This window comes from Mustela erminea, chromosome 5, assembly GCF_009829155.1.
Source record: "Mustela erminea isolate mMusErm1 chromosome 5, mMusErm1.Pri, whole genome shotgun sequence".
NCBI lineage: Eukaryota > Metazoa > Chordata > Mammalia > Carnivora > Mustelidae > Mustela > Mustela erminea.
The window spans coordinates 110,224,546-110,246,031 of record NC_045618.1 but is presented as its reverse complement, the minus strand read 5'-3'; the positions used below and the strand labels follow the sequence as shown (position 1 = coordinate 110,246,031).

General features: G+C 37.9%; 1 protein-coding gene across 1 annotated transcript in view; it reads left to right on the top strand.

Moving 5' to 3' along the window:
• Nucleotides 1-21,486, top strand: part of KCNH5 (potassium voltage-gated channel subfamily H member 5) — a 304,115-nt gene that overhangs the window by 74,822 nt on the left and 207,807 nt on the right. The window contains exon 7 of the mRNA XM_032344425.1: nt 16,325-16,751. Coding sequence (XP_032200316.1) covers nt 16,325-16,751 — 427 coding nt within the window. The remainder of the gene's footprint in view (nt 1-16,324; nt 16,752-21,486) is intronic.

The window sequence follows — 21,486 nt, the reverse complement described above, 5'->3', positions numbered from 1 at the left end:
TTGTAAGAAATTGCTGAACTATCTTCCAAAGCTGCTGTACCATTTTGCATTTTCATCAGCACTGAATGAGAGTTCCTGTTGATCCACATCCTCACCAGCATTTGGTGTTGTCAGTGTTTTGGATTTTGATCATCCTAATAGTTGTGTAGTGTTGTCTCCTTATTGTTTTAATTTGCAATTCCCTAATGACATAAGATGTTGAACAGCTTTTCATATACCTGTTTTCTATAAATATATTCTTTGGTCAGGTGTCTGTCCAGATCCTTTTGCTCATTTTTTGATCAAGTTTTTAATTTTCTCCTTGTTGAATTTTGAGAGATCTTTGTATGTTTTATGTAATCGTCCTTTATAAGATAGGTCTTTTACAAAATATTTCTTTCATTCTGTGGCTTGTCTTCTCATTCTCATGATTGTTATCTTTCACAGAACAGTTTTTAATTATTTTTTTAAATTATTTCTTTTAAGGATCATGCCTTTGGTGTATTTAAAAAGTTATCACCAAAACCAAGGTGACCTAATTTTTTCCCATGTTATCGTCTAGAAGCTTTAGTTTTGTGTTTTAAATTTAGGTCTGTTATCCATTTTGAGTTAGTTTTTATAAAGGGTTTAAGGTCTGTGTGTACATTCATTTTTTTTTCCATTTGGATGTCCAGTTGTAATATTTGTTGAAAAAACTATCTTTGCTCCATTGTATTGCCTTTGCTCCTTTGTTAAGAACAGTTGATTATATTTATGTGGGTCTGTTTCTGGGCTCTCTGTTTTGTCTCATAGATCTGTTTGTCTCTACTTCCACTGCATTGTCTTGACTACTACAGACTTAAAGCAAATGTTGAAGCTGAGTAGTATCTGCCCTCTAACTTTGTTCTCCTTCAATATTGAGTTGGCTTTTCACAACTTTTTCTCTTCATATAAACTTTAGAATCAGTTTATTGATATCCACAAAATAACTTGTTGGTATTTTGATCAGGATTGTGTTATAACTACAGATCAAGAATTGACATCTTTTTTTTTTTGAAGATTTATTTATTTTAGAGAAATTGTAGGGGGAGGAGTGGAGAGAGAGGGAAAGACAGAATCTTATTATTTTTAAAATTTATTTATATTCAATTAACATACAATGTGTTATTGGTTTTGGAAGTAGAGGTCCATGATTCATCAGTCTTATATAATACCCAGGGCTCATTACATTGTGTGCCCTCTTTAATGTCCATTATCCATTTACTCCATTCCGCCTCTCCCCTCCAGCAACCCTCAGTTTGTTTCCTATGCTTAAGAGTGTCTTATAGTTTATCTCCCTCTCTGGTTTTGTTTTGTTTTATTTTTTCCTTGGAAAGAGAGCATCTTAAGTAGACTTCCTGCTGAACATGGAGCTCAACGTAGGGCTCGCTCTCATGACCCTATCACGACCTGAGCTGAAATCAAGAGTCAGGTGCTTAACCAACTAAGCCACCCAGACACCCTGAGAAGAACTGACATCTTGACAATATTCAGTATTCCTCTTCATGAGCATGGGATGTCACTCCATTTATTTAGTTTTCCTTTGATTTCCTTCATCAGAATGTTGTGGTTTTCCTCATAAACATCTTTTATTTATGTGATTATAATGTTAGCTGTAGGTTTTTTTATAGATGTTCTTTATCAAGTAGAGGAAGTTCCTCTCTTCCTAGTTTTCTGGGAGTTTTTATTATGAATGACTATTATATTTTATTAAGTGCTTTTTTTTGCATTTATTGATATAATCATGTGATCTTTGTTCTTTAGTCTGTGATGTTATGGATTACCTTAATTGATTTTTGAGTGTTAAACCAGCCATGCATACTTAGGAAAAATTCTACTTGGGCATATTATATGATCATATTTATATATTGTTGGATATATTTGATATATTATATATTTGCAATTTTTTGAGGATTTTTGCATCTATGTTCATAAGAAATATTGGTCTGTAGTTTTCTTTTCTCATAATATATTTGTCTGATTTTGGTAGTAGGGTAATTCTGGATTCCAAAAGATGAGTTAGGAAGTATCATATCTACTTCTACCTTTGGAAAAGATTGTAGAAGTTGGTATATTTCTTTCTGAGATATTTGGTAGAATTCACCCATGAACTCATCTGGGCCTGGGGTAATTTTGGAAGGTTATTACTGAATTGATTTGTTTAATGGATATAGTTCTTTTCAAATAGCCTATTTTTTCTTGTGTGAGTTTGGGCAGGTTACATCTTTCAAGGAATTGGTCCATCCATATCTTCTAGAATTATTGATAGTATTTTATTACTATTTTTTAAAAAATTATTTATTTATTTATGAGAGAGAAAGAGAGAGGAAGAAAAAGAGAGAGAGAGAGAGAGGAGGAGGAAGATAGAGGGTGAGGGAAAGAAATCCTCAAGACTCCTTGATGAGCATGGAGCCCAGAGTCCAATGTGGGGCTCTGTCCCAGGACCTGAGATCATGACCTGAGCCAAAACTGAGAGCCAGCTACTTAACTGACTGGGCCACCCAGGCTCCCCTCTATTACTATTATTGTTACTATTCTCTTAATGTCTATGTAGTGATGTTCTCTCTTTTATTTCTCTTATTAGTAATTTGTGTCTTCTCTATTTTTTTTCTTATTAAACATGGCTAGAATCTTAATTTTATCTGTCTTTCCAAAGAGCAGGCTTTTGGTTTTGTTGACTTTCCTCTATGATTTCTTATTTTCAATTTCATTGATTTTTTTTTTGTTCTAATTTTCATTATGTCTTTTCTTCTTGCTTACTTTATACTTAATTTTCTCTTCTTTTTTTTTTCAGTTTGCTAAGGTTCAAGTTCACATTATTGATTTTAGATCTTTCTTCTTTCCTAGTATTTGCATTCAAAGCTATAAATTTCCCTCTAAGCACTTCTTTCACTTCATCCCACAAATTTTGATACATTGTATTTTCATTTTTGTTTAGTTCAAAAACTAAAAAATTTTTCTTGAGGTTTCTTATTTGACCCATTTTTGTTTAGAAGTATGTTGTTTAGTCTCCAAGTATTTTGAGATTTTCTCTCTGTTGTTGATTTCTAGCTTAATTCCATTGTGATCTAAAAGCAAACACTCTATGACCTCTGTTCTTTTAAATTTGTTAAGGTGTGTGTTGGGCCAGAATGTGTTCTTAGTAATGTTTTATGTGAGCTTGAGAAGAATGTGTTTTCTTTGCTGTTTCCATATAAAATAGTTGATCAATGTCAATTATGTCTGGTTGATTCATGGTGCTGTTGAGTTCTACTATGTTCTTACTGATTTTCTGTCTGCTAGATGTGACTATTTCTGATAGAGAGGCATGGAAGTCTTCAACTATAACAGTAGATTTATCTATTTCTCCTAGTAGTTCTGCTCACTTTTCCTTCACATATTCTGATGTTCTCGTTAGGTGCATATACATTAAGGCTATTACCTTTTGGAGATTTGACCATTTTATCATTATTCAGTGCCCCTCTTTATCCTAACTTTCCTTGCTCTGAAGAGCATGAGACTTTTTTTTTTTTTTTAAAGATTTTACTTATTTATTTGACACAGAGAGAGACATCGCAAGTAAGTAGAGGGGCAGGCGGGGGGGGGGTGGTGGCAGGAAGTGGGCCCCCCGCTGAACAGAGAGACCAATGTGGGGCTCTATCCCAGGATCATGAGATCATGACCTGAGCCGAAGGCAGAGGCTTTAACCCACTGAGCCACCCAGGCGCCCCAAGAGCATGAGACTTTAACTGTGATGAAATCTTCATGTTTTGTCTTGGGGGTGATTCTACCTTCTAGTCAGACATAGGTTTTTTTAGTGCCTGCTTTCAAAAACTTTAGCTACAGTTTTAAGTCCTTTATACCTCCCAGTTCTTTTCTGCTTGAGAAAGCACCTTAACAATGTTAGTGATTCTAAGAACAATAAAAAAACTGCTTATATTTTTACTGAGGATTAGATTGGTGGTTTACCCACACTTGACTTTCACCCATAGACTCAGAGGAAAGTATATGGCTGGCCACCCTATTTAGCATCCTTTATTTCTTCTCCAAGTGAAAAGTTAGGATTGGGTAAATTTCAAGGATCATGATACAATAGTTCAGGATTGGTGGAAACAGCAAGGTGAGGATTTTGAGGCAAAAAATTCAAAGAATATGAGGGCATAAACTGTTTATGCTTCCTGCTGAGGAGTTACTGTGTCTTTGGGAAGTTCCTATGATGAAAAATCAAACCATTTGCCTGGGCAGGAGAGTCCTGGAAATATTAAGTCATGCTAAGGAAGACAGGACTAGCACAAAGTCATGTTAACATCAACAGTTAAGTATGGTTTCAGTTCTGAGTGTTCAGGCTGAGTGTGAGGTTGTACAGTGTCAGTTCTCTAGTCTTTAAGTCAGGATGGTCCTAGTACTTGGCAGTTGAGTCTCATTTGCTTACTTTTTTGTTGCCCCCTTGGGAGAAGGGCACAACTAACATAGCTCTGTGGACTGCTACATAGATAGCTATGAGGTCAAGTCTTGCAGAAGAGGATGCCTTCTGCTGCCTTACTGGTAACCAGTGATTTCTGCCCTGTATCCTTCTGAGTCTGAGTTCAGTTTATGGCAGTCTTATGGGTCTGAATGTTTACTTGGTCAGCATTGCAGATACAAATATGGATTTTATAATCAAATGTCTGGTGTGCAATTTTCCAGAAGATGCCAGTTTTCACTGCAATTTGTTTGTGCTTCTGTCATTGTGTCAGTCAAAATCAGCTACCTTTAGTTGCATTCACATTTATACATAAGCTCATACTGCATTATGAATGGCCAAACTCAAAAGTTTTTGTTTGAACTTTTGCAGATGTTGTAAGTGTTTTGGCTGCAGTAAGTGAAGAGGCCTAGATGATAGGAGGTTGTGCAACTGTTGTTTTGTGATGATTACAAATCATTAGGCTAGCAGAATTTTTAACTCAACTATGCTAGAATTTTACAACCATTTGAATTGCTTGTATTCAAGATTAAAATCTAACAAACATTTAATAGTAGCACATATATTTAACAGTTTTACCTTTATTGGCAAAGAAAGTATTCATATTTAAGGAATAAAATTTCCGTGTGCAGAAGCCTGTCAGTACATGCAATAAAGCTATGTCACCTGGACTGATAATTTCTTTTCTTTAGTGTGATTAATAAGCCATGTACATAGATTGAATTTTGAGATGTAGTACATTCAGAGATATAAAGGAATAGCTCAAGAGGGATGTATTTTTTCTCTCAAAGTCATCCTTTAAATGCAAAAAAAAAATGCCTATGTGACTTCATTCATCCATTCATTCAACATGTGTATATTGAGCTACTTCTTTATTATAAATATTGGGAATCTTAGCAGTGAAGAAGCACACAAATCCTCCCTACCTTCTTGGAACTGTCAAAGAGAAATTGCACTGAACACTTGTTAAGAATGGGAAGAAAGGTTTTGTTCAAGACTATTGCAGTAGAGGAGGGAGATTGAACTTTGCTGAAACAGAAGGCGAAGAAGTTAGTCAATGTGGTTAAACCACCTGTGTTGGCTAATTGGTGTCATCAAAGTTAGGCTCCTAATCTCCCACAGACACTGAGAGATAGGGGTGCTATTGTTCTTAATAAGTTTCAAAGGGATGGCTCCCAAGTCCTTCAGAAAGACATTCCTGGCTTATACAACTGACAAGAGTCTGGGAGAAGATTTATATCTCAAAGGAGTAGAGAAAGAATTTATAATTGGAAGCCTTCTAAAGTAAATGTTCTAAGAAAAGGGAGGTCAGGGGCCTAGAGTCAAGGAAAAAGCCTGTCTAAAGTTTAATCAGGCTGTGTTAAGGCTGTCTTTGTCAGAGTTTTTATTCCAGTGGGGAAAAACAGTAAACATATATGGAAAATTTCACATGTATATATAAAATTTCAGATGCTCTCTACATAGAAATAATACAGGGCAATAGGAGATAGGTAATGACTAGGATGATCAGGAGTTGAGCCATGTAAGAAAGCATGTACTGGGCTAAATGTAGCTGTTAGGTTAAGATTTTGTTGCTCTTGTTGCAAAGAAAAGACACTCAAGTAACCTGAAATGATGGGAGATATAATATAAAGACAGACATTTTTCAGAAGTTTGGAAAAGAAAAGGAACCTTAGGAACTAATGGATGGTCTTGGACCATGAGAGCTATAGAAACCTTGGCCCAATACACAGCCAAGCCTGGAAGTGAGTGCTTGGCGGAAGAGTTAGGTAGGGAGGGAAAAGCTTACCAAAGGGGGGCTACCCTTTGACTACCTTCTTTGCACATCTCACAGCCTTGCTTTGAGATTGCTTTAACTTTTTATTATAGCCTTAACACCATATTGTTGCATATTATCATTCTGGTTGCTAGAAAAGGGCCACTTTTAGAAAATAATTTTGGAGGCCATGACTGTTCACTCCACTCTTCTATTTTTTCAGAATTTGTAGATCTCAGTGTCCCACTGTTAGTATGATTCACTTAGTCCTGTTGATATCCTTTCCTGTCTTTTCTTTACTGATAGAATTCTTACCTTCTCTTCTCCTTTGCTTGTCTTGTGGCTCTCATTTCCGAATATTCTTAACTTTCACCAGCACATGGTCCATCATGGCTACTTCAGCCTTTCTCTGCTTCAACTCTCACTCTCCATGATTCCCTCAGCACTTCTTGGACCAAGCATTTATACTGTAAAACAAGGGTCTTAATCTATTTGAGGATGGGATAGTTAAGGGAAGTCTCTGAAGAGGGGACAGACCTGAAAGATAAGTAGCAGTTAGCCAGGCAAAAGCAGTGATTGGTAGGTTCAGGAGAGTGTTTTAAACATCATGTTTAAAAACCCACAAATGAGAGAATATTACATTTTTGAAGAATAGAATAAAGTTTTCTATGACTGGAATGTAGAGGAAGAAGACAGATGTACAAGGTGAGAGTGTAGAGTTAAGGCAGGTTGCATTAAGGCATTTGGATTATTGTAAAGACAACAACAAGTTTCTGAAGATTTAAAGCATCCCCCAATTTAGTTTGCTTGTATATACATCATAATGTTCGAAAAAAATTTGAAGCTTTGGGCAATATACTTCTTTTTAGGGTATGTATTTTGGTCATGCTTTGTATTTACTGTGGACCCAATGGATAGTAAAAGGAAAATCCTTTTCAAAATAAGAGGCACTTAAAAAGTACATTATAGATGTTACTGAAGATAGGGATCTGCTCTTCATCTGTCTATTCATCTATCTATCATCTATCTATCCCAGTGTTCTGATTAGAATATAAATTGGCTAAAACAGATGGTATGTACAAATTATCAAAGTTGAGATCCTTCTCTAAAGCATACTAACTAATGCATGGAGTAATTAGGTTTATTTCCCCATGGATGTCTTGGTAGAAGGAGTTGGAGATGTGAGTTTTGAATAAGAAGGAGACAATGGAATTGGTTATCTGGGTTAGAGGTACAGATAGCAAATGTACTTTGTAATTTTCTTTAAATTGTGTTCTGCAAAAGAAAATGGAAAGGCACTATGTAGTCATTCATGTACATAATCTCTCTAGAGTAAGAACCCAGCACTTATCAAATGAAACTTACTGTTTTGTTGGTTTTTACCGAGTTGCCTTATATGGTGCTATCCATGAAGATGGAATAGCTATTAATTATTATTATAATATCAATGGTGGAGGAGTCAGAAATTATGAAAGATTTATTAATGGTTAGTTTATTCTTTAATGTATTCATTCAGTAAATATTTGGCACTACATGCAAGAGAGTGTTAAACAACATGTGAGGAATAAGAAGATGAACAAAACATATACAGTCACAAACAGCAAATGTCATGAAGAGAATGTACATGGTCCTTTGAGATTATATAACAAAATGACCTGATGTAGCCCGGACAGAAAAGTTTCCTTGAAGAAGCAGTGACTGACCTGAGATCTGAATATGAATAGATGTAGCTAAGTTAAGGACAGAGGGCATGAAAATTTAGCAGGTGCATAAACCCTTTGTTTGAGGGAGCAGGGCATTTCCAAAAGCTGAAGGTTGATGAAGACTGAGCTTAAGAGTGTTGAAGGATGAGGTTAGAGTGGTAGACAGGGGTCACACCATGCAGGTCTGTGTAAACCAAAACAGATTTTAGAACAATGGGAGGCCATCATGTAATTTTAAACTGGGGGTGATTTTGGAAGGTAACTCATACAGTGTTTAGAGCACATTAGTTGGGGTCAAATAAATGTCTTGAAACTTATTAAGAAACATCTGTGGATCCAGGAGACAGATGCTAGTAGCATGGGCTTAGGTGGTGACAGTGGAGATGGGGAGAAATGGATAAATCTGAGAGATATTTAGGAGCTAAAATGAATAGGATTTTAAGATACATTGGGGTCAGAGATGTCAGAGGGGTGACAAGAATTCTTCTCAGTTTCTGCTTTGCTTAATCAAATGGCTAATGCTGACATTTGTTCAGATATTAAAGGAGGACCAGGGACATGGTCTGCAATGGGAGCGTGCAGTTTCTTGCAAGTTTCTTGCAAACTCTATCTATCTATCTATCTATCTATCTATCTATCTATCTATCTATCTATCATCTATCTATCATCTTTCAGTGAGAGACATATGAGATGTTTAAATGTCTATGGGAAGAATGTAGTTGAAGAGGGGAATGGTCAGGATTTTGAGCAGAGTAGAGGAAGTTGGAAAAATAGTGAGGGCATTAATTCATAAGAAAAGCAGTAAAACTATTAGGTAGTTGTGAGATGGTTTGAGATTAATGATAATGAGTTTATACTGGAACCAATCTGCCCTGTTCTATGTTCAAGATTATGACTTTCTTGACAGTTAACACAGGCATGAAGAAAGCTGATAATTGAGCTAGGATTTGGATTTTGATAGAAGTTATAATGAAGAGACAGAGATGTTAAGGAATTCAGGGTGTAAGGGTGTATAGTGTTATTGCCATTATGCGGCTACATAAAGAAGAGAGTGGAGAATGGAGAGAGTTGACAGACTGATAAAAAGTAGGTCTGTTGGTGGACTGGAGTTTCAATAAGGTTGAACTACCATTGCATTGTAATTGAACCAGTTAGCTCATCAGAGAAGAGGAAATGGTCAGATAACTGGGTGGTTGAATTCAAGACTTCAGAGCTGGAAAAATGTTTAGGATATGACAAATTACAGATTATGACCATGTGATTGGGTGTCTGAGGAAAAGTGGAAAGATTATTGGAGAGGAATTGGTAAAGAAACTGTGAAGCCAAGGTATTGGAAGTCTCATCTACATAGGTGATAAAGTTACCTAGAGGATGGGAAAATTTTAGGTGAGGTTGGATTTGAAAAATGTTTAGGAAATATGTGAAGTAATAATTTTGAATTCTCTATTTTCATGGAATAGTCATTGGCATGAATCTATTCAAAGCAAAGTAGTAACACATTTCCCAATATAAAAGATACATAATATCTAGCATTTGTATATTAAACTTTATTTTACATATCCATATCTTACCTATATTGGATAATCTTGTTAAAATGGGACCTTTATATCTAGTAGGTATATATGTTGTCCCCAGTGTTGTCATACCAAGTCTGATATTCTACGTACATAAAACACATGTGTTTTCCCCACATTTGTATCAGTTAGCTTTTCTCCCTGCATCACAAACTACTCCAGAACTTTGTGGATATAACAACCACCATTTCTTTAAAACTCACAAGTCTTTGACTCCATTAAGTGGTTCTGATAACTTGGGCTAGGTTTAACTTATCTCAGCTATGTTTACCCACGCATTTGTGGTAGATTGCCGAGTTGCTTGGTAGCTGACAAATCTGGGATGGCTCAAATGGATGACTCAGAGGGCTGCTGCTTTGGTTTCTCATTATTCGAAAGCCTTATAGGTCTTCTTCCCATAGCCAGTAGTCTGGCTTCCAAGACCGTGAGTAGAGGTGCTATCCTTTTTGAGGTCTAGGCTTAGAACTGACACAGTGTCACTTATGCCACGTGCTTTTGGCCAAAGCAAGTCCTAAGTCCAGCTCAGACTCAAGGGTTGGGGAAATAGATCTCATCTCTTAAAGGTAGGAGTTACAAAGTCACATTGCCAAAGGATGTGGATACAGGAAGGAAAATAACCATAGTCTTCTTTTTTTCTCCTTGCAAACAATCTACCACAACATCCTGTGTGTGGGAATGCAAGATGTAGGTGAAACACTGTGCACTGGGTGTAACAAAGCCATGTTTCTGCTGTCACTCCCACTTATTTGTCATGTATCCTTGGATAAGAAAGTTCTTGGCTCATCCCTTTTCTCTTTATAGAGCAAGAAGGAAAGAAAGTAGGAGAAAATATTAGCTCAGCCATTTGCCTACTGTCATTAGTGATGCTGCAGTGAGAGCATCGATTTGTGTTTTAAATGGCTTTATCTTTGAAATACATTGTCTTTATGCTAATAGCATCCCACAGCTCTTTAATGTGGGAATCCATTAAAAATAGCAGGAGCTGAGAACCCAGAGATGTCTCCTGGATATTGTTTGTTGTCCTCTTGTGGCCTGAGGGGCTTGTCAAGTAAGGAAATTAGCTGGAAAAGTAGAAGGCTGACCACTGAAGGTTCTCCATTAGCCTTGCTGTGTTCTCTCTTACATTTCATGTGTTTGATATTCTCTTCCACCTGTGCGACCCCAGGGATTTGTATGCTAAGAGCTCAGAGGTGGGGATGGAGGCAGAAAACTGGTGGGCCTCAGAGGAGTACTGGAAAGTGTGCAGTGAAATAAAGCAGACAATGAGTGAGCAGATAGAACTGGTAGAAAGTACAGAATCAAGATGTTGTTATCAAAAAGGTGGTAGTTCAGAAGGAGGGCACTTTTTGAGGATTGGCCTTCAGAAGTGTCCAGTATTATTCCATGCATGAAATTCAAATTTAAACAAGGAATTAAATACAGTTGTGACCCACTCTAAAGGTGAGAGTGAGTCATAAATAAGGAAAGCCTCTAATTTGAATACAATATTGAATATGACTCCCCCTCCTCAAAAAAATCTTGTGATGCAGAAGAAATCCTTAATCTGAATAACATACTGTGATGACATGTTAACAACACAGCAGTGACTGCTGGATTTTCCAGAACATAACATACTTAAAATGACAATTTTAAGTATGGCACTGCTTCCTCCCCTTTCTCTCTGCCTGCCTCTCTGCCTACTTGTGATCTCTCTCTGTCAAATAAATAAATAAAATCTTAAAAAACCCCCCAAAAACCAAACAAACAATGTTTCCAGAACCCCACGATCCTCCTCATGCCCCTCGTAGTCACTACTCCTCCCCTAATTAAGGGATCCACTATCTTGACTTCTAATTCCATAGAAGAGTTCCACCTGTTTTTACACTTTTTATACAGGTAATCATATAGTACATAATCTTTTGTATCTGGTCTGTTTTGTCAATATGATTCTTTTTAGATTCATTCTTGTGATTGTATGGTTGTATGTAGATAGTCTGTTCTCATTTATTGTTGGGTAACATTCCATTGAGTGAATGTGTGGTTATGTATTTACTGCTTACACTGGAGAAGGACATTTACATTATTTCAAGTTTCAAGTATTTCATCAGTTTCTTTGGGTCTTTTTTCCATTGGCTATCCCTTCCTGCTTTGTTGAAGAGTAGTTATTATTCTATCACATTTTAAAACCAAGTCGTTTCACTTTGAGTTTTGGTTATAATGATGGCGTTAAATTTCCTTTGATACAAGACAGTGGAGAAAGAGAAAGTTAAAACAACTTTCCAAATAAAGCAGACTTGCCTATTTGCATATTATTCACTTTGATTAACAGTTTCTGATTTTATAAGAAGTTGAAGGGAACACTCTGGACAGATTCAAAGGTGAAATTTTGGGGTTGTCTTTGGGAGCAAACAGGAGTTTGGTTTGACCTGAGCACTATTGCTGTGTAGAGGCCTGGTGGGAAACATCTTGGCAGCACAGGTGGAGGTGGGCCTGGGAACCGTGAAGGCCTACATTGGATACTGTGGTTAATGTGATACCTGTGATGAGTCCCTGGAGGGTACTGTGTATTGGAAAGGTGAATATGGCACGGATCGTTGGGGATAAGGACAGGAAGACTGCACAGCCGTTGGTGGTTATGTGAAATGCACTAAGAATCTGAGGGACTAGGTCTGAGTGATGCTTCCATTCATTCCTAGCTCTCTGACTTTGGACAAGTCATTTACTACGTCGGAGCTTTGGTGTTCTCATATGAACAATAGATATAGGAATCCTGCTGTTGTGGGGATGCAGTGAGTTTGTCCATATTAGAGAGTTGCAGACTCTATAGAGTTCTAGGGCCTCCACATACCCCTGCAGTGGGCCACGGCTGTGCCTGGGTGGGGAGAAGATGGTGGCAAGGTGTTTCATCTCCTTTATTCAGTCATGTAGAGAATGGCCACATATAAGCTAGTATTGCAGGTACTAATGTACTTAAATTACACATTGTGCTCTAGGTATAATACAGAGTTTCAGACTGAGGTCAGATAGTGAGGTGCTTAGAAGCAGGGAGTCTGGAGCCAGACTGCCTATATTTGAATCTCAGCCTCTCTCTCTCTCTTTTTTTTTTTTTTAAAGATTATTTATTTATTTATTTGAAAGACAGATCACAAGTAGGCAGAGAGGCAGGCAGAGAGAGAGAGAGGAGGAAGCAGGCTCCCCGTTCGTCAGAGAGCCTGATGAGAGGGTCGATCCCAGAACCCCGGGATCATGCCCGGAGCCGAAGGCAGAGGCTTTAACCCACTGAGCCACCCAGACACCCCAAATCTCAGCCTCTCTTAATAGCTGTGTGAACTTAGTCAAATTGCTTAACCTTTCTGGACTATGTTTTTTTTTAATTAAAAATTTTAAAAGATTTATTTATTTATTTAGAGAGGGTACATGCAAACATACAAGTTGGGTGTTGAGGGGCAGAGGGAGAGAGAGAATCCTGAGCAGACTCCCCGCTGAGGCTGGAGCCGGACCTAGGGGCTCAATCTCATGACCCTGAGATCATGACCTGAGCCAAAACCAAAAGTAAGCCACTTAACTGACTGAACCACCCAGGTGCCCCTAGGCTATGTTTTAGTAATGATACCTACCACGTCAGATTGTGTTGGAGATTAAATTAGTTAATGCATATAAGGCAATTAGAACAGTAGCTGGGCTGTAGTAAGTGTTCAATATTATTGTGATTTTCTTTTCTAAGTAACAATGATTGATCTTGCTTTCTGGTTGGTTTATTGTGTGGAAGTGTGTGGTACAGGCTTGATAAAATCTTTATTGTGTCCTTCTATTCCTGCAGCTCCAGCTATGATTCAGGTTACCTCTTGAGGATTATGCAGAATGAGTTTAACCCTCATCAGGGCCCTGTGTATTTGAACACAGTTATAATGCCCAGTCTCCTTTTTTCCATTTCCTTCCATATTTCCCAGTATGGTATTCTTCTGAGTTCTTTTTTTTTTTTGGCAGTCCTCTGCCGAATATATATTATGTATCTCCTTCACTTGTGGTGGTCATTAGAGATTAAGGAGAATTTCTTTTTCCTACTCCTTGCCATGTCTTTATTAATGTAACTCAAAGTTACATTGCCTGTTTTGTTGCCTGTAATTTACTATTAAATCACATAGTGTCTATTATTAATTATCCCTCCCTAAATTTACTCCATCCATATTTGCTTGTGTTGTGTAAGTCTTTTCATACATTCATTGACTGTATTGACTGCTGAGCATATTACCATCGACAGAGCTTTGTAATTGACACTAGATATATTCTTCAGGGGGTCTAGAGTTTCCTAAAATGTCATGCATGCAAGCCAGATCTGTAATAAGGTGTTTTGTGGTACTTGTTGTGATAGAAATGTGCAAAGAGTATATGATAACATAAAGGAAGAACTCTTAACTCTCACGGTGGAGGAGATAAAAGTATGTCAGTGAAGATGGTGGGAGACGGTGGAGATGTCGGGGAAATGCACACAGAGGAGACAGTGTTTGTCATATACTGTAATTAAGATGCTAGCCACCAAGAGAGTGGGAGGGACAAACCCTTAAAGAAGAAGGAGCAACTAGTAACGTGACGTGAAACAGATGGGCCTCTGGGAACTACGTGTAGCTGAGTGTAGCTGGAGCATAGAAGGTAAATCAGGTAGAAATGACTCTTCTGTGCAGTTTGTGTGTGTGTGTGTGTCTGTGTGGGTGTGTGTCTGTGTGTATATGTTAAGAGAGAAAGAGAGGGAAAGGCAGGGAGAGGCAGAGGGAGAGGGAGACAGCGACTCTTAAGCAGGCCTCACACACAGCATGGAGCCCAGTGTAGGGCTCAACATGGGGCTTGATCTCATGACTCTGAGATCATGACCTGAAATCAAGAATCAGACGCCAAACCAACTGAAGCACCCAGGTGCCCCTTCTGTGTAGTACTTTACCAGAAGTATCATAGTCCCTTTGAAATTTCAAGCTAACTAGACAACAACATCCACAATAGCACCAGGTTTATTTTTTAATTTAGTTCTGTTTGATTTTGTCGTGCATTTGGACTACGGGTTTCTTTAGAGCAGAAATGAGACATATTTATTTTAGTGCCCCGAGGTCCTAACTCAGAGGTTGGCCTATAGAAGTGCTTAATAAATGCTTATTTTTGTCTTTGTTGTTCGTGATTACAAGGTTCCATTTCTGAAAGCTTCCAAGTTGTCTTGAATCTTCTTACCTTTCAAGATCTCGTGTCACTGAACTCTGCCATTTTGTCTTCTTAATTTTCATAATTCTACTTTTTTTAACTGCTTAAAGTTCAGTATCTCTTTTCTCCCCTCAAGTGTTCAAGCAAAATGAGAATTTATTTTAAGGCTGCATTGATGCCACAGCATTTGAGGGTAGGAACCGAAATAGAGCCAGACCTAAGGTATTGAGCCTGAGACAGAAAACTGTCAAAATGTTCCTGCTACTTTCGTTTCCACAAGTTCTCTTGTTTCTACTTCTCTTTGTTCTCTCTCTTTCAAATATTTATTTTGAAATATCTCAGTCATATGCTACCATATGGAGTATAATATAACCAAATGCATTTTTAAAAAATTTTATTTATTTGTCAGAGAGAACACAAGCAGGGGAGCAGGAGGCAGAGGGAGGAGCAGTTCCTCTGCTGAGCAGTGAGCCTGAAGTGGGACTCGATCCCAGGACCCTGGGATCATAACCTGAGTGGAAAGCAGGCACTTAACCAACCACCCACCCTGGCGTCCTAACGAAATGAATTCTTAACCATTTCACCTTAACTATCAAAAACCTTTTGATGCCAAAATTAGAGTCTTACTAATGTCACATCTGTCCCATTAAACCAACCAATTCCTCTATGTTGGTTGTAAGGAAGCTCGGAGTGAGTTATGCTAGACTCCTTGTCCCCCCCTTGGGAGAAAGAATTGGCAATAACAGAGTCATAGACCTCATGAGGTTTGGAAGTGATGGTCTGATGAGAGGCTTCCTGATCACAGCTCTGTCTCCCTCCCTGCATCAAGAATGAATTTATCCTCTTTCCCCACATGGCTTATTCTATGCTTTCCCCCCCCCCAAAAATTACTATGGGACTTCCAGTGTTTGAAGAAGGTGTAGGCTGTATTCCATTTGGATAATGTTGTATTGGATTTAAGCTTCTCAGCAAAATATGAATTACCTTGCTGCTGTTCCCTTACAGTACTCTTTTCTGTGACTATTGTTAGGGGATGAGAGGATTTTGTAGATTATGTACCCATTTTATGTTCACCTCTTAACTTTTTCAGAACTCTACAAATTTAGTGCTTAGCATGACCGTGAGTAGTCATGGTAAGAGGTAGTGGAAACAACAATGGCCCCTGCTCATTCTCCTCACATGCCCGGAAACATTTCCTGTTTGCTTGCCAGTAAGATTGGGATTCCTTTCTCAGAAGTTTGGTGCTCATGGTTATTATAAAGTGAGAAATCAAAATAAATGTTTTCGAGTAGAGGATAAGTTTTATAGGCAGACATAATAAAAGGCCTGGTTTCATCATCCTATTTCTATACTCTGTCTATATTACATTTGAGTAATTTTCTCCTTTGGTTTTTCTCTGTGCTATTTTATACTTCACTTATGAAGACAGATTGGATCTCCCTTAGCTAATGTAAAGTTGTCTTATTTAATAATTCAGAAATATCTTATTTCTTGGTGGGAAAAATCTGCTTTTTAAAAAAAGTTTCTTTACCATTTCAGCATTTTTGTTGACTTAAAATCAGAGCTGTATTATGTGTATGTTCTTAGCGTATAGATGGGCAATCAGGTTCATAAAGGTAAACCATTGAATTGTTTCCCAGCCTTTTCTTTTCTGAAAGGGTCATGTCGTTTCTTTTCTTTTCTTTAGGGAATCAGCAGTCTCTTCAGTTCTTTGAAAGTGGTGCGGCTTTTGCGACTGGGCCGCGTGGCTAGGAAATTGGACCATTACCTGGAGTATGGAGCAGCAGTCCTCGTGCTCCTGGTATGTGTGTTTGGACTGGTTGCCCACTGGCTGGCTTGCATATGGTATAGCATTGGGGACTATGAGGTCATCGATGAAGTGACGAACACCATCCAAATAGACAGTTGGCTCTACCAGCTGGCCTTGAGCATTGGGACTCCTTATCGCTATAACACCAGTGCAGGGATATGGGAAGGAGGACCCAGCAAGGATTCTCTGTACGTGTCCTCGCTCTACTTTACCATGACAAGCCTTACAACTATAGGATTTGGAAACATAGCTCCTACCACAGATGTGGAGAAGATGTTTTCAGTGGCCATGATGATGGTTGGCTGTAAGTATCTTGCCTTTTCTTTTTAAAATTAGACAATTATTGTTGTGGGCAGTTTTCCAGACTCCATTCTCTAACAGGATTAAAATGAAACTACTTTGTCCTCAGAAAGGCATTTAATCCATATTACTTGCATTGGTTTAATTTTTTATGTAGCCTTAGAAAATAAAAATGCAAAGTAATATATTTTACTTTTTTAGAATATATTAACACATGAAAAACAGTGTGGATGGAGTGATACAAAAATCAGGATGGGAACTCTTTGATTTAATTCTGTTCACAGCATTCTATCTGGCAGAGCTCTTTCCCAGAGAGATCAGCATCTAGAAAGGCAGCATCTGGCATATCCCATAGGTTTTGTTGGCAGTGTATTAAATTCTGAAAAAGCAGACGGGATATGATGGGAGATGCATAGTTTAGAAACTACTTTAGTTAGTAACTGAACTCTTGACTAGTGTTGATCTCAGGACAGTTTTATGTTGGTTTTTACAATTAAGACTCAGAAAAAGTTTTATAAATCTTGTCTTCATTACAAACACTCTAGGTTGAGTATATACGTCTTTGAGAGAATGAAAAGATTAGTAAATACAAGCTCATTGGGCAATGATAAAAGTGTCCACTATTTACCAGGCATACCTGAGTACTAAATGTGTGGATATTGTTAAAGGGAGTAGAATGTTCTCTAAAGAAGTCAAAGAACATGTGTTGTCCACTCCGACTGAAGTTGGATTATGTTAGAAGATCAAAACCTTAGGATCTCCTATGTTAGGAGATACTTATCAAAGAAGCTGTTTTAAAAGAAGATTTTGAGGGAAACTTCACCATCATTTACCCCTTCAAGTTGACTGAGATGATTTATTCAAGCCTAATCCTGACCTCTAGAGTAACCATAAGATCATTGTACTAGAGGTATGACTAGTGTAATTAAGCTTTTGGGTCATGGTCTTTGGTTTGTGGATTGAGCTGTCCTTTCTGAGATTCTGCATTACAGAGATTTACATTTTGACACCAATGGGAAAATGTTAGGAGTCCAGGAGTGTCAGGTGGCCCATGAAATGTCAGTACTTTGGGTCAGTGTAAGGCAGTTTTCACATTTTCGGAGTTGAGGGTTTTTGATAGCTATTGGAGCACGAGAGTATTGGCAGTTTGGCTTCCATCTCTCTGTATTCCTTTGTGCAGGTGCAGGTACAAGAACGCATGGGTTCTACTTGGCTGTTTAGAGGTAAAGAGGTAGACTGAGAAAGCCAAGTGCTGTCTGCTTCATAGGCTTTTAGGAGGAAGTCTGTTCCTACATACAAAGAGAACCTGATGACAAATTAAACTGCTGTCTACACACCCAACGTGGTAAAATGTATTGGTGTGTTATAAATTCAGAAGACGACATTGCGTCAGATGTGATATTTATTACTATACTGCTTTTAGTATTTATATAATGCATTTTGCCTTATACTTGAGCTTAGAGTTAAAAAAAATATTTGGAAGAAATTATTGATTCACTGGAGGCAGCAAAGATAGTATAGAGAAGGCTTTATGCCCTTTACCTGGTTTCTTCCAATAGTTATATCCTGTATAATCAATCCAGCATGTGATCGACATTGACACTAAAACAATATATGTGTGTAGTTTTGTGTTGCTTTATCATGTGTTGATGGCTTTAATTACCACTGAAATCAAGATACAGGGTTGTTCCATCACAACAAAAACCTTCCTTCCTCTTATTACTCCTTTATAGTCATACCCATTCCTTCCCCCAAAGCATCCTTAAGCCTTGGCAACTACTGTTTTTCTCTTCTATATAGTGTTGATTTTGAAAATGTTATGCAAATGGAGTCATTCAAAATGTGACCTTTTCAAATTGGCTTTTGACTTTCAGTATAACCCCTTGCAGGCCATCTAAATTGTTGAGTGTATCAACAGTTTATTCCTTTTTATTGCTGAGTAGTATTTCATGGTTTGGATATGTCACTGTTCAGCTGTTCATCTATTAAAAGCCATTTTGGTTGTTTCCAGTTTTTGCCATTACAAAGAAAGATGCCATGAACATTTGTGTACAATTTTTTTTCCTTTGGATGTAAGTTCTCTGTTTTCTGGAATAAATATCCAGGAAACAGATTGTTGAGATGCACAATAAATGTATATTTAGTTTTTAAAAGAAGTTGCCAAACTATTTTGTAGAGTGGATAGACTAGCATAGTTAGATTTTTCTTTCTTTTTTCTCAAGATTTTTAAACAATAGGATAATGGGAAAATAAAATCTATATAGAGTTGAAGGTTAGCACTGTTCACTTTGCTTCTCAGGCCCCAAACCTAGGAATCATCTTACATGGCTGTTTTTCTCATTTAATTACATCTTGTCATAACAAGTCTTACTGCCTTTACCTTCAGAATACATTTGATTATTTCTCTCCGCTTCTATAGCTTACCATTGAAGACCAAGTCACCCTCACTGGTCAGGACATTTACTATAATCTCCTATATGTTCCTTCTGTTTTTACTCTTGTCCCATAGTCTCTACCCAGAAGTGATGGATGGAGCTAAAGAGTATTATGCTAAGTAAAAAAAAGTCAGAGAAAGTGAGAGTAACCCCTTTTTAAATTTTATTTTATTTATTTTCAGTGTTCCAGCATTTATTGTTTATGCACCATACCCACTGCTGCATACAATAAGTGCCCTCCTTAATACCCATCACTAGGCTCACCCAACCCCTCACCCCCTCCCATCGAAAATCCTAAGTTTGATTCTCAGAGTCCACAGTCTGTCATGGTTTATCTAGAATAGCACTTTCCCCCCCTTTTTTCTTTAAATTTCTTTTCAGTGTTAACAGTAGTCATTGTTTTTGCACCACACCCAGTGCTCCATGCAATACATGCCCTCCTTAATACCCACCACCTGGCTGCCCCAACTTCCCACCCCTCGCCCCTTCAAAACCCTCAGGTTGTTTTCAGAGTCCATAGTCTCTCATGGTTCACCTGCCCTTCCAATTTCCCTCAACTCCTTTCTCCTCTCCATCTCCCCATGTCCTCCATGTTATTCGTAATGCTCCACAAATAAGTGAAACCATATGATAATTGACTCTCTGCTTGACTTATTTCACTCAGCATAATCTCTTCCAGTCCTGTCCATGTTGCTACAAAAGTTGGGCATTCATCTTTTCTGATGGAGGCATAATACTCCATAGTGTTTATGGACCACATCTTCTTATCCATTTGTCCGTTGAAGGGCATCTTGGTTCTTTCCATAGTTTGGCGGCCATGGCCATTGGTGCTATAAACATTGGGGTACAGATGGCCCTTCTTTTCGCTACATCTGTATCTTTGGGGTAAATAGCCAGTAGTGCAATGGCAGGGTCATATGGAAGCTCTATTTTTAATTTCTTGAGGAATCTCCACACTGTTCTCCAAAGTGGCTGCACCAACTTGCATTCCCACCAACAGTGTAAGAGGGTTCCCCTTTCTCCACATCCTCTCCAACACACATTGTTTCCTGTCTTGCTAATTTTGGCTATTCTAACTGGTGTAAGGTGGTATCTTAATGTGGTTTTAATTTGAATCTCCCTGATGGCTAGTGATGATGAGCATTTTTTCATGTGTCTGATAGCAACTTGTGTGTCTTCATTGGAGAAGTGTCTGTTCATATCTTCTGCCCATTTTTTGATATGATTATCTGTTTTGTGTTTGTAGCCCATTTAAGGTAAATAAGATCACACCATTTCTTTGCTTGAAGCCCTCCAATGTTTTCCATTGCACATAATATAAAATCTAGATTCCCTACCCTTCTAAATCTTCATGGTCTGGCTGTTGCCAAGTTCGATGAAAGTAGTGTCTTTGCCTGTTTTTTGCTTCTGTATACTCAGCTTCTGAACAGTTTTTAATGCCATACTCAATCTCAGTTTGTTGTATGAATGAATGAAACTGAAGATGGCCTTGATGGTTATAATGAGAATTTCCTGTTCTTGAATCCACTCCAGTTAGGTCTCTGATGAAGATACATGCTAGGAAAATGTGCACGCTTCAGGTTTTGTCACTGATTCCTTTGTGAAAGCCCTGAGTTCACCTATGTCTCCCTCTGGGAATGTAGTGGCTCCTATCACTGGACTGCTCCAACTCTTAAGTTTCTAAGCCCCTGATGATAAGTTCTAAGAGGATAGTTAGTGAAAGCACCAACAACCCTTTCTCTCACCACTTTTTACTCTCCACCTTTTGAGTCTACCTGCATTGAAAATTTTCACGTAGATTGAGTTGAATTTTCAAAACTTCATTTGGTTCATATTGGTTCCATTCTTTCTCTACTTCATGTATGGCTAATTCTATTGATATATCTAAATGTCTTTCTCCTTCTTTTATCTTTATTTAGATCCTACCTTGATTTCAAGATGAAGACTTGGTCTTAAATTTGGTCCTTTTCTGAGTTTCTGCTATATTCTTTTAACACCTGAGCATTGGTTTTCTGTTTATAAACTTGTTTCTGATACTTCTTTTGCCTATTGACTTTGGTTTTCTTTTTATGCCTCAAGTCCAGTTTCTATTGCCAGGAGTGAACAGGAGTGCCAGGGAGATGCCTTTTTAATTTCCTTCTTAGTCTGAGTCCTTTAGTAATTTAATGGCATGTTTCCTTTGCAGCAACCCAAGAAGTTGATAGAAAACTGTCAAGACCCATGAAGTGTTACAGTAACGTTTTGCAGTTCCAAAATGTATTAGACACACATGCTAAAATACCAACCAAATGTGCCTATTGCAGC